The following is a 15,488-nucleotide window of genomic DNA, read 5'->3' as shown; positions in this document are numbered from 1 at the left end:
AGCTACTCAGGAGGCTGAGGCAGGAGAATCACTTGAACCCAGGAGGCGGAGCTTGCAGTGAGCCAAAATCACACCATTGAACTCCAGGCTGGGCAAAAGAGCGAGACTCCATCTCAAACAAAAACAAAAACATATTTTAAGACATATTAGAATAGGATGTTATCTGTAATGATAGCCTATTTAATGTTCTTTTCCTTGAGTTCTAAAAAATTGGGATAGAGTGTAACAAAACGGGGAAGGGAGGGTTAGTGTAAACTCCCTTGATGTCTATGCTGCGGATCAGAAAACTCATATATATGTTAACAATTGGATTTTCTCCTAATATAAAAACAACTATTTGGCTTCCTTTGCAGAGGCAAAAAATTAACCATAAATATAAGACCTCTTCTTTCCACTAAAATTAGGGCACAATCATTGTTTTCCTCTTATTGGAGTCCAAATGGGTTTCCATAATCTTCAGATCTAGTAGTTGTATTTATTAATAACATAAATGGAAAGACTAAAAAATAAAGTTAAGAAAAATTCTGTGGTTTATGTTTTCAATTCTACTGATAATTTTATATATAAAGGGATTCTAAATTGGACGGTAGACACATTTGCCATTTGAGTTCCAAGCATTTTAGTGATACATCAAAACATCTTAATGCCTGATAGTTGACAGATTACTTCCAAATATTTCTTTTTATTTTGTGAAAGCCAAAGTCCTTTTCTCGACATGACAGTCACAATTTTGTCAAGTCTACCACTTATTTACGAAGGTTTAAAATCTGATAATAGATACTTACTTGGAGTATACAATGTCTCAGTGGGAGCAATAGATGGTTTGCAATGGATCTGAAAATGTTGCAAAATAGTAAAAACTAGCATTGCAACAATTCATTTCCAAAAACACACCTGACTCATGAGTTTTTAGTTTTTCAGTTTATATAGCTTGCGTCTGGCATTAACATTCTCCTCACCTAAGGTGCCACCATGCATGGCCACTTTTTGTCCCCAGAGAAACATTGCTGATTTTTACCAGATTTCAATGGCGTGTCAAGCAAACTGTCATTTTGAAATGTTGTAAGCACGCCTTCAACAACAGTTCTTTATTTCATCTAAAACTTTGGGCCGCACAATTCTACTCTTTATCACACTTTCAGTACCTTTCATTCGTTATTAGCTTGTGCTTCTGGGGCCCCAGGAATTGTCAACTACTGGCAAAATAATGGAGCAAAACAGCAAGAAGAACTTGTATTTCCTACATCATTGCATTTAATCTTTGCAACAACTCTTTGAGGTGGAAATTGTCCCAATTTTATAGATTCATTTTAAAGATCTTAATTTGTCCAAGGTCACACAACCACTAGGAGGTATAAGTTCAAATAAAAATGTCTGAAAAGGGCTGGGTGTGGTGGCTCATGCCTGAAATCCCAGCACTTGGGAGGACTAGGTGGGTGGATCACCTAAGGTCAAGAGTTTGAGACCAGCTTTGGCAACATGGTGAAAATCTGTCTCTACTAAAAATATAAAAATTAGCTGGGTGTGGTGGTGCATGCCTGTAATCCCAACTACTCGGAAGACTGAGGCACAAGAATCACTTGAGCCTGGGAGGGGGAGGTTGCAGTGAGCTGAGATTGCACCATTGCACTCCAGCCTGGGCAACAGGGTGAGACTCCACTTCAAAAATAAATAAATTTAAAAAAATCTGAAAAGATAGATTTCTTGGCTTCACTCATAGTAAAAAAGTGTTAATTAAAACTGCATGGAGAGATACTATTTTGAAAAGCATCAAAAAGTTCAAAAAGCCCTCATATTTGTAAGGATGTGGGAGTTTAAATTGTACAGGTACTATGAAGGCATTTGGTTACATCTACCAAAATTAACATTGCACATATTAACTCACGTGCAAATGGACTTAGGTACAAATTAACTAATTGTAGCATTGTTGATAATCGTAAAAGATTGGGAACGCACCTAATTGCCATTAATGGGGAACTGGTAAAATAAATTAGAATTCTTCTATGTCATTGAATACTATGCAGTCATCAAAAATGAGGAAGAGGTTTATGTAGTGAAATAGAAAGATATCCAAGGTATATTGCTAATGAAAACAAAAAACATGACACAAACAAGATGTGTGTTACTATCCGGGTCTTTTAACAAGCGGTGTGGAACTGTGTGTGTGTGTGTGTGTGTGTGTGTGTGTGTGTTTATTCAGTATGTGTAGAATATCCCTGAAAGGAAATTTAAAAACTGGTGACTTTGGTTGTCTCTAGAGAAGGAAAATTGGTGGGTTGCAGGCAGAGGTGAAAGATTTTCCCACTGGCTTTGAAAATATCTTTTGGTTTAAAGCACCAACTACATTACATATTAAAAATAAATAAAATAAAATTTTAAAATGAAATGACATCTGTAAAACACTTGACAGATGCTCAGTTAACAGCCATCAGGATTTATTAGTAATTGTGGGTTTTGCCATTACAAGTAATTTTAAACGTAATCATTTTGCCATTAGTTTTAATGGCAAAAACCATAATTACTTTTGCACCAACTGAATACCTTATGCTTCCGGTGAGGCCTCAGAGGATAGATTATGGGTAAATAACACTAGAATAATGTTTAATATGATTTCCTTTTTTAAAACTGGTGGTTATTAAACCAGTCTGAATGAAAGTCTTCAAAATGGATGATCATGTTCATACAGCAGTAGTTTGGAGTGAACAGAAATCATCTTCACCGTCAACCTAGCTTCAAAAGAGGCCAAGCCAATCTGGTTCCCTTCACCAACCACCTTCCTCCCAACCTATACATTGGGGTGATCCATTACAAAGCTCTCAAGAGGATATACGATGCTACTATAGTCACTGTGAGTGAGGTCTGAAGGGAGCATAGGCTGGGACTCGTGAGGTTATGGTTCAGAGTTTCTGCTGAAATTCCTTTCAACAAATTAAAGGCACGGCACGTGAGTTACAAGTGTTACTGATGACTTAGCTAGTGCTAGATTACCCGACAGAGTAAGTGAGTCTCAAGGGCAGAGGTGGAAAAGTCTGTTAAGCATGTAGCGAAGGTGAACCTGGGCTGATTGGAAAAGATTCGTTTGAATGAATGTAGCATTTATTTCCAAGAATAAGCATGTCCAGACTGATTGAGCAAGAGTTATATTTAGTTCAGTGTTTCTTCTGTCCATTTTGAGAAAGTTAAACCAGCATGCCAGAAGGGGTCAAAGATCACATTTTGCATGAAAGAAAAGCCAGTGGAAATGGGACTGTTAGACCTAAACTTTTGGGCATTCTATGGTAGGACTTAAAAAACGACTTTATTACTTTTTATATTTTCTGTCTCTAGCATTGCCAGTAGCAAGAGAGTGAATTTTTGGTATTTGGAATACCGTCCCCTCATTTTCCCATTAGCCTGCCTGATTTGGCTGCTGTTGAATATGTTCTATGAGATCCATAAGTCTAGCTCCAGGCATTGCTTGTGCTTGTTTATTACATGTGATTAATTGCTTACATAAGAACAATGATGATCCCTTAGCAGGAGGAGAAATGTGAAGAACAACTTACCTAGGCATTCCAAGGGCTAACAAGGGATGGTTTCATACAGCATCATTCTTGTTTTGACTTTTCAAGCCTCTTGAGAAAGGAAGGAGCAGAATATGCTTTGCATGTAGATTTGTCCTCCCAGACCCTGTGTTTTCTTTTTTGTATTTTTGCAGTTCTCTAAGTAGGGATTTTCTTAGTTTAACATAATTTCCATTTTTAAAATTCAAATATCTACATGTGAGGCGGGAATGGAGATTAACTCAATCAGATACATTCCTATCAACTGCAGACTGAAATTAAGACCTTGAGCAAACTGGCATTTTGATGAGATGAGGGTTCGGGGGTGGGACAGTTGAACACCTCGAACTTCGGATACCCTGGTGAAAGCGCTGCCTGAGAAGGTTGTGCTGAGGAAGGAGTGTCAGTGACTGCGTCTGTTGGAAAAGGAGGCCGAGGGAGTTGAGGACGCATATGTAAGGGAGAACACATTGGCTGGCCAGGTGTTTTATTTCTGCTGTGAGTTTCGACTGGATCTCACTAAGTGACCCATGTTGAATAGGGGTTGGATAGGACTGGCTTCGAAAGCCCTCAGTGAAGAGGTGAGCTTGATAAGGAAGTAGATGGGAATGCAGGACAGGAAACGGAGAAGGGCAGCATGGAGAAAAGAAAACAAATTTATAATTTGTGCCATTACCGTGTATTAGAATTTGGCATAAGAATTTGTGGAATTGTTGTTTGCTTCTGAATTTATGGTACAAAAACCTACTGGCAAGGGTCACTAAAAGTGATGTCTTTATTCAATAATCAACCAAAAGTTTTACACTAAATTCTTTTGAATCTTTGAATGTTTATGTTATTCCCAATAATCTTTCCAATTCTTTTAAAAGGTTGATTTTTAGGAAGGCTAGCACTTTTTGATCACAAAGTAGCTTCCCTGGTGAGTATGATAGCTTCAATATCTTTCAAATTAGATTCTTTCGGAAACTGAACTATATCAAATAAAGTAAAACAAGTAGGGTTTTGTTGTTGTTGTTGTTAAAGGTATTATATTTGCAAGTTTGTACAATTTAGTAGATACAGGAAGGGTTTACATTTTTTCTTTAGCTAGATTGTTCAGTGCAAATTATACAGATATAAGGGTGAGACCTAAATGAACTCTCTTCTGGGGAGTAATGAATGGAAGGTGGATTACTCATTTCTTCATGTTCAAAAGGCAAATTATGTCTCTGGACACAGTGGTTTTAATGTTTTTAACTTATGTTCTCAAACTCTTCCCATTTCTTTATCAGTGATTTGGGAATGTGGAGGCAGTTTTGTTGTAGTTTCCAAAGATTTAGGCATTTTTTAAGACTCTAAGAATAGTTCATTGAGCCACCAATTTGTTCCTTAATTTTATTTAAGCTGAGCAAGGCCCACACGAAAAGTCAGAAGCATGCAGCCTCTATCCAGAGAGGCTGAGGGTGGGGTAGAAAGAAGGGGGCATTCCAAGCTTGGAGACACAGATTCTAGTCCAGTTTTTCAAGCTGCATGACCTTCAGCAAGTCTCCCGTATTGTTCAAGGCCCCAGTTTCTTTATAAGTGCAATGCAGAGTCTGGACTCAACAACTTGTAAAGAAACATTCATTCTAAATGTCTTTTATGTGAAAGGAATGTGAGTTGTTCTAGAAAAGATGAATCTGCTCCCCAGCTGTCCTCCAAGCTCTGGTTCTAAATTTCAGTTATTATAGTTACTTCTTTTGAGGTACAATCATTGAGGAAGTCAGTTAACAATGCAGAGATGATGTCTGGAAGGAGTTTACACATTTGTTGTTCAAATAGTATTTGTTGGGGGTCAACTACAACTATACATCAGGGATTGTGCTCACAGTGGACTTGTGACTTTGGAAAATGTGGTCCCTGTGTGCCCTTTTTGAGTTTATAGGCCAACTGGGAGAAGCAGAGAGACAAATAGGAAATCCAACAGCATGAGAAGGAGTATACTGGGAATGTTTAGGGAGATATGACCATTCATAGGAGCTGCACTCAGTAGGAAATCAAGGAAGGCTTCCTGGTGGCTATGATGTCTCAAGGGAGACTTGAAGCATGAGTAGGAGTACGTCAGATGAAAAGGGATGAGAGAAAGATTTCAGGTAGAGTAACTCGTATACATGAATATTTAGACCCAGAGAGAGTCCAGAGGGATTGAGGAACTTAAAACAAATCCAGTATGGGAGGAGTATACCTCCAGAGGGAGGGTGAGGACTCTTGATAAATAAGGATAATAATTCAAGTTATTTGGCTCTTGAGTTACTTTTGGACAAGTTGAGCTTCAAGTAGCTAGTACAGAGTAGGAACTTAATAAATATTTATTGAGCTTCAAGTAGATAGTACAGAGTAGGAACTTAATAAATATTTATTGAATGAATGAACATGTAAGTAAAAATGTCTAATGGGTACCTGGAAATGTGGACTTACTAGTCAGGAAAGAGAGATTGGTTGGAGATTTCTATTTTGAAGTTTTGAATGTATACATGAAAGTAAAAACATAAGGAGTAGTTGTGATCATCCTGGAGAAGGTATGCAGAGGAGGGAAGAAGGTCTAGGGGCTGAATTCTGGGGTACCCACACCTGAGAGGAGGGAGAAGAAGAGGGGCTTTCAGAAGAGTCTGAGCAGGAAGGGCCATTGCAATAGGACTAAACACTAAGCCCCTAGAAGTCAGCTCTGTTTTTTGGGGCAGAGATTTTTTTTTGTTTATTTTGAGATGCCTGCTGTTGACCAGACTGTGCCCTCCTACCCACCCGGATTCACATACTGAAGCCCTAACCCTCAGTGTGACTGTGTGTGGAGACAGGGTCTTTAGGAGATAATTAAGGTTGAATGAGGTTATGAGGTGGGACCCTACTCTGATAGGACTGTGGCCTTATAAGAAGAAGATCTCTCTCTCTTTCTGTCTTCCTCCTACCCCTCTAGGACTCACCCCCACCCCACACTGAGAAAATAAATTGCTGTTGTTTAAGTCACCCAGTTTATCGTATTTTGTTATAGCAGTCTGAGCTGACTATAGTAACCAACGCTTGAAGCATAGAAATGGTAAATACAGCTAATCAATATTTTTTTGAGTGAATTGAATGAATGAGTCATTCATTGGCATGCTGATGAATGCATTACTCCCTGCACAGTGTGATTGTAATTGAGCAGGTTGGAAGAAGGGAGGAGTTTTGCAAGCATGGAAGTCCTAGGCGCTTAGGGAGAATAGAATGGGAGGGTGCCGTGGTAACAAAATCGGAACAGCTGAAAAGGCTGAAAATGCTAAACTGCTCAAATCTCCTCTCTCTTTTTAAAAAAATCATTTGGCGAGGCTGGCTCTGAAATCGGGAATGGTTCTTGGTTGATTGTGTGTGTGTGTGTGTGTGTGTGTGTGTGTGTGTGTGTGTGTATAAAGACCCTTCTTAACATTAGATAAGACTATCTGAATCTAAGTGAATTTAGGCACAATCTGGACATTGCTCTTCATAGAGAAATAATACTCTAAGTTGGCAATGAAATTCCTCAAGTAAACAACAGATAAAGGGAGGGAGAGGGACACAGTGTAACAATAATTGGAATAATTGGAATTCTTGTCTCACTCATGGCACTTACAGTGAAAGTTCTTTCTAAATTGGCTTTCACTACATGCAACACAGGTACGTTATATAAAAAGATCCTAAAATATTGTTAAAAAGAAAATTTCCCAGAAAAGGTAAGATAAAAGTTACTAAATTCTATTAAGCTGGCAAATTAAATCCAAATCATTCATTGACTCATAATCAAGAACAGTTATTCTGCCTGCCAACCAAAAAATTCAAACTGTCCTCATCCAGTTCTGGGTGGGAAGGTAGGAAATGGCATCTGAGATCACAGGCTTTGTAAGAGTAAGGGTCTTTGGCTTGATTCTTGGTCACAAATCATGCCTTTTTTCCTTGGAGTGATAGTGGGAAAGAAAAGGCTGTTTAAAAACAGTGCTGGGCGCAGTGGTTCACGCCTATAATCCCAGCACTTTGGGAGGCTTAGGCGGGCAGCTCACGAGGTCAGAAGTTCAAGACCAGCCTGGCCAACATGGTAAAACCCCGCCTGTACTAAAGATACAAAATATTAGCCAGCTGTGGTGGCATGCACCTGTAATCCCAGCTACTCGGGAGGCTGAGGCAGGAGAATTGCTTGAGCGCAAAAGGTGGAGGTTGCAGTGAGCTGAGTTAGCGCCATTGCATTCCAGCCTGGGTGACAGGGCGAGACTCTGTCTCCAAATAAATAAATAAAAATAAACAAATAAATTAAAAAAATGAAAAAACATATTAAAGAATACTGATTCCATTTGCCTTCTTGCTAACGTGTACCCTTGCAGACTGGGGTAAAACTTGATGACGTTAAAAGCCGTTGTACTTAAAAAGATCCATGACTAGAGTGCGAGGACAATTCCGTGGCCTCAAGGGTCCCATTGGAGCGAGAGGAGTCTGACTGAGAAGAAGATAGCTCTGTCCTTTGATGCCCAGTAACCTGCATGCCCAGCACCTTGCTGGCTGTGCCATTGGTAGGATATGTGGTATATGCACTTCAATTTGTAAGAGATCATAGTGCAAAGAGATCACAGATTTATTTTGCCACCTGGCCCAGATGGAGATAGAAATCAGGACAATGGTTGCCTATAGGGTTGGGAGTTTATTAGAATGGGACACAATGGGAAATTTCTGGGGTGATGGGAATACTCTATACTTTGATCAGGATGGTTGTTACATGGGCCCATCTATCTGTCAAATTCATCAAATGGTATGCTCTAGATACATATGTTTCATTGTATATAAATTTTGCTTCAAAAAACAAATACTCAAAGTCAGATGAAAAAAGTCTAGGAGCTAATCAAAAACTCTTAAAATAAGTGACCAAACTATTTGTGAAAATGAGAAGAAACTTAAAGGAAAATTTTTGGTTATTTTTCTACATTAGAGGAAAATTGATGGTATCAGATAAATGCTCAAAAACATTTATCTCAAGAGCATTTATAATCACTACAATAATCAGTTTGAACACAGCCAAACCTTCATGTCTCAGAGTGAAGGAACCATTTCTAGTAGTATAAGCTATGATGGAGATATTTCCACATTTATTTTCTTTCACATTTCTGTTGGAGGAACAATGTTTTTGTAAATGTAAAAAGCTTTTAATGGAGCTAGAGAAGAAGCTATGTTTGGTCATAGTATTATCTGCTTACGAACTAAAAATTCAGAGCTCTCTTGTGAATCATGCTGCCAAGAATTGCAGGCTTAAGCCTCGAGATTGTACGAATTAAAATTTTGACTTTATGGCCACAGTCGGCATGAAGATACAAAGGTAATTTTCTAGCAAAAACAGCTTTGAAAATGGTAGAATGGGCCGGGCACGGTGTCTCACACCTATAATCCCAGCACTTTGGGAGACCAAGGTGGGTGGATCACCTGAGGTCAAGAGTTCAAGAACAGCCTAGCCAACATGGTGAAACCCCATCTTAACTAAAAATACAAAAAAATTAGTCGGGCGTGGTGGCGGGCGCCTGTAATCCCAGCTACTTCAGGAGTCTGAGGCAAGAGAATTGCTTGAACCCAGGAGGCGGAAAGTTAACTTTTAGAGATGGTTATCCATGGCTGGACACGGTGGCTCATGCCTGTAATCCCAGAACTTTGGGAGGCTGAGGCAGGTGGATCACCTGAGGTCAGAAGTTCAAGAACAGCCTGGCCAACATGGTGAAACCCCATCTCAACTAAAAATACAAAAAACTTAGCTGGGCATGGTGGTGGGTGCCTGTAATCCCAGCTACTTCAGGAGGCTGAGGCAGGAGAATCGCTTGAACCCAGTGGTGGTGGGGGGCAGAGGTTGTGGCAAACCGAGATTGTGGCATTGCACTCCAGTCTGGGTGACGAGTGAAACTAACTCTGTTGCAAAAGAAAGAAAAGAAAATGGTTGAATGTTACACGGAAAGTTACTTTTAGAGATGGTTATCCATGGCCAGGTGTGGTGGTTCACGCCTGTGATCCCAGTACTTTGGGAGGCCGAGGCAGGTGGATTACAAGATCAAGAGATCGAGATGGTTATCCAGACACCTATAATATTACATTGTCTTTTTAACTATCTATATCAATAAATTAACCAACATTTGATGACCTGATATGGCCAGGCAGAGTGCTGGATGCTCATGATTCCCAAATAATTCTAGCCAGACCTTGTCCTCAAGGAGCTTCTGAGCAGGTTGAGGGGATACAAAACAGATAAATAATACTAATTCAGGAAGAATGTGTTACATGCATGACAACTACCACTAGAATTCAGAGGAGAGGAAATTTTCTTGGAACAGAGACTAAAGGAAGGAATTCTGCATGTGGTGGCATTTTGGCTGGACCTATTACCAAAGGTATGCTTCCCCCTGACAAGCCAAGAAAGTGGGGATTAAGGTAGAAAAAAAGAAAAGCTTTGAATTCTTGGAGTACTAAGGTTTTGCTTGGCTTAAGCATAGGTTACAGTAGGAGGAGATGGACTTGGAAGGATTGTTATAGGCAGAGAGGAAGCGCTGAACTCATGAGGAAGCTATGATTTGGGTTAAAGATAGAGCTGGGTCATGACAGGATGGATCCTGAAGCAGTAAAAAATCCAAGAAAATAAGCAGGCAGCAGGGTCTAGGATGAAGTCCAGGAGGAAAGAGCTGAGAGGTCCTTAGGAGGCTCTTAGGACAGTTAAGGTAATAGGTCTCAAAGGGAATGACAGAAATGCAATGGAAAGGGAGAGATTGTAAAGCTAGAAGGCTCAGGAATTGCCTCTTGATTAGGTGAGGAAGGCAAAGGAGAATCAGCCCTGGAAGAAGACAGTGAGATTTTAATCTGGGTGACTGGAGGGACAGGGATCCTGGGCACAGACAGAGGGAAGTTGAGAGGAACATCATGTTTGAGAATGGTGACTCATATTTGAACAAGCCAGCAATACTCAGGAGATGGCTGGAAAAGCGGAGCTGGAGATACATTCAGCAGTGAAGCCAGAGCAATCTTTACTCTTCTTCACCTGGGAGAGCCAGTAAGTCACAGCTGGAGTCTGTGTGTCCAGCATGCGAGGGTAAGGAGGGAAGGAAGGCGAGCTGGGAGCCCAAGAGTGAAGTTTTTGCCAAAAGGCACAAGAGGAAAATCGGTGTAGCACTGTATACTTTCTTACCTATGCTCACCAAGCCCAGGGACGAGGCTCACCAAGATGAGTTTGGAAGAGAATGCTGGAGAGAAAATGGTCAAGAAAACTGCCTTTATTGAACCTCTTGGGCTAACTTTGATTGTAAGTCTTGGAACAATCAGAGCCTATGAGGAGACAGCTACCCTGGCTATTCTTCCGATGTCAGTAGTGAACACGTGCAGATCCTCTTTCTTTTCTTTCTCCTTCCCCCTCTTCCTCTCTCCTCCCTCCCTGAATACTCTTGCTTTTTTTTTTGGACTGGTCTAGAGCATGGGTGGCCACTGTTGTCCAACGGGAGGGACCACTGTCACCAACAAAGGGTAACAGTCTTTCTTCTCAATATTTATCTATATCTAATATTTATTGTCAATACTGACTACAGAGAGAGCTCTCTGTGCTCCAATGATGCAATATTGGGGATCTTTCAAATCACACAAATATATATTTGCATGACGGCTTCATTGACATTTTTATGACTTTCTACTTCTTTCTTTGTACTGGTCTCAAGAGCCACTCATAAATCTCTCAGTAACTGCATAGTGTCCCAGGGCCAGAGACTGGTCACTCCTGGCATTGTGTAGAGTCATTTAATATCCAAGGTGGTGACTAATGTCTGGCAACAAAGGCTCCATTGGGTGTCATGTGTCCTGGGACCCTGAGCGTGGGCACTCTAGGAGCACCTCATTATTGCGTGTTAGTACTGTGGTCAAGAGAAAAGTTGAGAAAGTGGTCACGAGGGTGGATCCACATGAACCCCACTGGGACATGAGAGACCTCGTTCCCGATCACTGTCAGTGCAACCTGAAATCTTAAAATCAGTTTAAAACAAAGGTATCTACCTTTATCTTATGTTCATATCCTAGGCTTTTAATAATACGTATTTTTCACATGTTTACAGAAAGCAATCAACTGAGCTATTCGTGGAAAGGTTTGTGGGTTTGGTTAACGAAGTGGAGGAGTATTACATTTCAGCTGGAAACACATCCCTAGAATGCCAAAACATTTATTCCAAAGTCTGGTTTCCTGGTGCAATTGGAGGCATGGCAATGCCTGTGTTCAGAGACCGGGGGCTAGGGCCAGTAAGGCATTTGATCCACATGGATCCCAGAAGCCTTTCATTGTTAAATTATATTCTTTCGGAAAAACCACCCATGTCCTATTTTGTAAACTTGATATCCATATACTTTTGACTGGCATTCTATTTTAGCCGTAAGACTATGATTCACAGCAAGCCTGTTTTTCCTCTTGCTTGGGGTGGCAGCGGAAAGCATAGGGCACTTTCCAGCCTCCAAGGGTAAGGGGCAAAGGGGCTGGGGTTTCTCCTCCCCAGGAAAGCTTTCTCTGGCTGTGCCACGCTGCTCCCTGTGAGCAGACAGCAAATCTCCCCTCACTCCCCACTGCCATTCATCCAGCTCCGTGCAGTAGCCCAGCTGCGTGTCTGCCGGGAGGGGCTGCCAAGTGCCCTGCCTACTGGCTGCTTCCCGAATCCCTGCCATTCCACGCACAAACACATCCACACACGCTCTCTGCCTAATTCACACACTGAGCCACTCACACATGCGAGCACATTCCTTCCTTCCTTCTCACTGTCTCGGCCCTTGACTTCTACAAGCCCATGGAACATTTCTGGAAAGACGTTCTTGATCCAGCAGGGTAGGATTGTTTTGATTTCTCTCTCTGTAGCTTTAGCATTTTGAGAAAGCAACTTACCTTTCTGGCTAGTGTCTGTATCCTCGCAGGGAGATGAGGATTGCTGTTCTCCATGGGGTATGTGTGTGTCTCCTTTTTCTTTCAGGACTTGTAGGATTCCTTGTGCCATTTGCATATAATTTGGCAGGTTCAGATTTTTTTAAGAGCCCTATGAAGTGCTTTTTGCATGTGTTTTAAAAAGGCATTTGAAAATTGAAAGTGTGATTTATGGAAACTAAATCATCTGTAAAAAAATTGCTTTGGAAAGTAATGATCGCTGGCCATAAAGGGAAATATCTGCGACGTACCTAATGTGTTTTTAACCCTTTATTTGCTGACAATCTATAGTTATTAATGCTAAACTGGATTTTGACTTCATATTAAATCAGCTACCTTTGCATATTGTCCAACAATGGTCTGTTTTTGTAAGAATGATATAAAATGTATACTTGATATAAAATATTCAAAAATGTAACTCTTAGTAACAGTAAGCTTGGCATTTAGGTATACCATGAACACTTTGTCAGATACTCTGTTGGGTGTTAGGAATAGCAATTAAAACAAAATATTGATAGTTGTATCGGAGTCTATTAGGCTACAGCAAAGGAAGTTTATTAAAAAGTATAAACTATCCAAGATGATAGATGCATGATATACTTCCTGTAACTTTTGTCTCCTTAATATGTGTGTGTGTGTGTGCATGCTTAACTTTTAATTCAGTTAAAAACTTTTTTCTATTTGTTTTTCATCTGGATATTTGATTCTGCATATCCTAGCCCAATTGAACGGATAAGACCGAGTTGTAGGACTAAAGAATAGACAGGCAGAAATGCATTTTAAAAATGTTAGTTGGACCAGACCGACTATGTAACATAATTGCCAAAGCTTTGGTTCATGACCTGAGGTTATGTTTGGTATGAAAAGGTCACATTTCACATTCAGTTTTCTGAAGTTTTGGTTGCATAACCAACCTGTGGAAGGCATGAACACCCATGTGCGCCCTAACCAAAGGTTTTTCTGAATCATACTTCACATGAGAATTCCTAATGGGACCAAGTACAGTACTGTGGTCCAACATAAACACACAAGTCAGGCTGAGAGACTCTCAAAAGGTTGTGGAAGGGTCCACTTTGGGAGAATTTTGCAGAGGAAGAAACTGAGGTCCGGGCAGGTTGCATTCTCCTGATGGCAAAATGCAGCTCTTCCTATATGTATACCCTGAATCTCCGCCCCTCTTCCCCTCAGATGCCCCCTATCACTTCCCCCAGCTGCTAAATATAGCTGTCTGTGGCTGGCTGCCTATGCAACCCCACACCCCATTCTATCTGCCCTATCTCGGTTACAGTGTAGTCCTCCCCAGGGTCATCCTATGTACACACTACGTATTGCTAGCCAACGAGCAGGGGGAATCAAACCGAAAGAGAGACAAACAGATATATTGGAGTCTGGCACGGGGCACATAAGGCAGCTCCCGGGAGAAAGCCGGCCCCTGGACTCGTCTTTCGCATTTATTTTAAGCCCGGTCTTCCCTGGGCCACCTTTAGCAGATCCTCGTGCGCCCCCGCCCCCTGGCCGTGAAACACAGCCTCTATCCAGCAGCGACGACAAGTAAAGTTCAGGGAAGCTGCTCTTTGGGATCGCTCCAAAACTAGTTGTGCCTGGAGTGATGTTTAAGCCAATGTCAGGGCAAGGCAACAGTTCCTGGCCGTCCTCCAGCACCTTTGTAATGCATATGAGCTCGGGAGACCAGTACTTAAAGTTGGAGGCCCGGGAGCGCGGGAGCTGGCGGAGGGCGTTCGTCCTGGGACTGCACTTGCTCCCGTCGGGTGGCCAGACTACACCGGACGCGCCGGCTCCCGGGGCAGGGCCGGGGCCCGAGCTCGAGTCGCGTCTCGGGACATGCGTTGCGCCGCCTCTAACCGCGGGCTGTACTCTTTTTCCAGGTGGCCCGCCGGCTTCTGAGCCTTCAGCCCCGCGGGGACCCGATCCGCGCCCTGCCGGCGGCCTCGGACCATGACCATGACCCTCCACACCAAAGCGTCCGGGATGGCCCTTCTGCACCAGATCCAGGGGAACGAGCTGGAGCCCCTGAACCGTCCGCAGCTCAAGATCCCCCTGGAGCGGCCCCTGGGCGAGGTGTACATGGACAGCAGCAAGCCCGCCGTGTACAACTATCCCGAAGGCGCCGCCTACGAGTTCAACGCCGCGGCCGCCGCCAACGCGCAGGTCTACGGCCAGTCGGGCCTCCCTTACGGCCCCGGGTCCGAGGCGGCGGCGTTCGGCTCCAACGGCCTGGGGGGGTTCCCCACACTCAACAGCGTGTCTCCGAGCCCGCTGATGCTGCTGCACCCGCCGCCGCAGCTGTCGCCCTTCCTGCAGCCCCACGGCCAGCAGGTGCCCTACTACCTGGAGAACGAGCCCAGCGGCTACACGGTGCGCGAGGCCGGCCCGCCGGCGTTCTACAGGTACCCGCGCCCGCGCCGCCCGTCGTCGGGGTGGCCGCCGCGCCCGGCGGGAGGGAGGGAGCCGGGGGAACCGAGGGAGCCGCGGGACGCGCGACCCGAGGGAGCGCGCAGGGAGCCAGGGGCGCGCAGCCCGCCCGGGGGTCTGCGTGCAGCCTGCGAGGCGTTCAGAATCAAGTTCTCTCGCAGGGCAGCTGAAGAAAACGCGCTCTCCACCCATGTACAGTCGGTGTGAGAGGCAGACCTGAACGCCCGGGGCTTCCTAACTAAACGCACCTTGGAAAACCAGACAAAGCAGCAGTTATTTGTGGGGGAAAACACCTCCAGGCAAATAAACACGAGGCGCTTTGAGTCACTTGGGAAGGTCCCGCGCTTGGCATTTAAAGCTGGGGTTGTTTGGAGTTAGCGGAGCTCAGCGGAGTTTTATTTAGCCTTTTAATATTTTTGTTTAATGTGCTCCCCAAATTTCCTTTCATCTAGACTCTTTGATTGGAAATTTGTCCGCTGTGATGACTTTCTGGGAAGCGATTCCCCTCCTCCCCACCTCACGTCCTGGGGCTTTAGAAAGCTATTGGGAGTTGAATGGGTCATAGCAAGTTTCTGATTTCGGAGTTA

At 43.0% G+C, this 15,488-nt stretch overlaps 1 protein-coding gene across 4 annotated transcripts in view; it reads left to right on the top strand.

The window, feature by feature from the left end:
* The window catches only part of ESR1 (estrogen receptor 1), a 452,118-nt gene that overhangs the window by 148,001 nt on the left and 288,629 nt on the right, over positions 1 to 15,488 (top strand). For 3 of the 4 annotated variants that reach the window (XM_012452215.3, XM_064360565.1, XM_012452199.3), the window contains exon 3: positions 14,355 to 14,876. In XM_012452215.3, coding sequence (XP_012307638.1) covers positions 14,425 to 14,876 — 452 coding nt within the window. In that variant the 5' untranslated portion in view covers positions 14,355 to 14,424. Of the gene's footprint in view, positions 1 to 12,259; positions 12,376 to 14,354; positions 14,877 to 15,488 lie in introns of those variants that run through there. The other variant, XM_012452214.3, reaches the window with a different exon arrangement.

The sequence above is a fragment of the Aotus nancymaae genome, unplaced genomic scaffold (genome assembly GCF_030222135.1).
Source record: "Aotus nancymaae isolate 86718 unplaced genomic scaffold, 86718_ANA_hifiasm-v0.15.2.pri h1tg000040l, whole genome shotgun sequence".
NCBI classification, from domain to species: domain Eukaryota; kingdom Metazoa; phylum Chordata; class Mammalia; order Primates; family Aotidae; genus Aotus; species Aotus nancymaae.
This window is presented reverse-complemented; position numbering and strand designations above follow the sequence as displayed.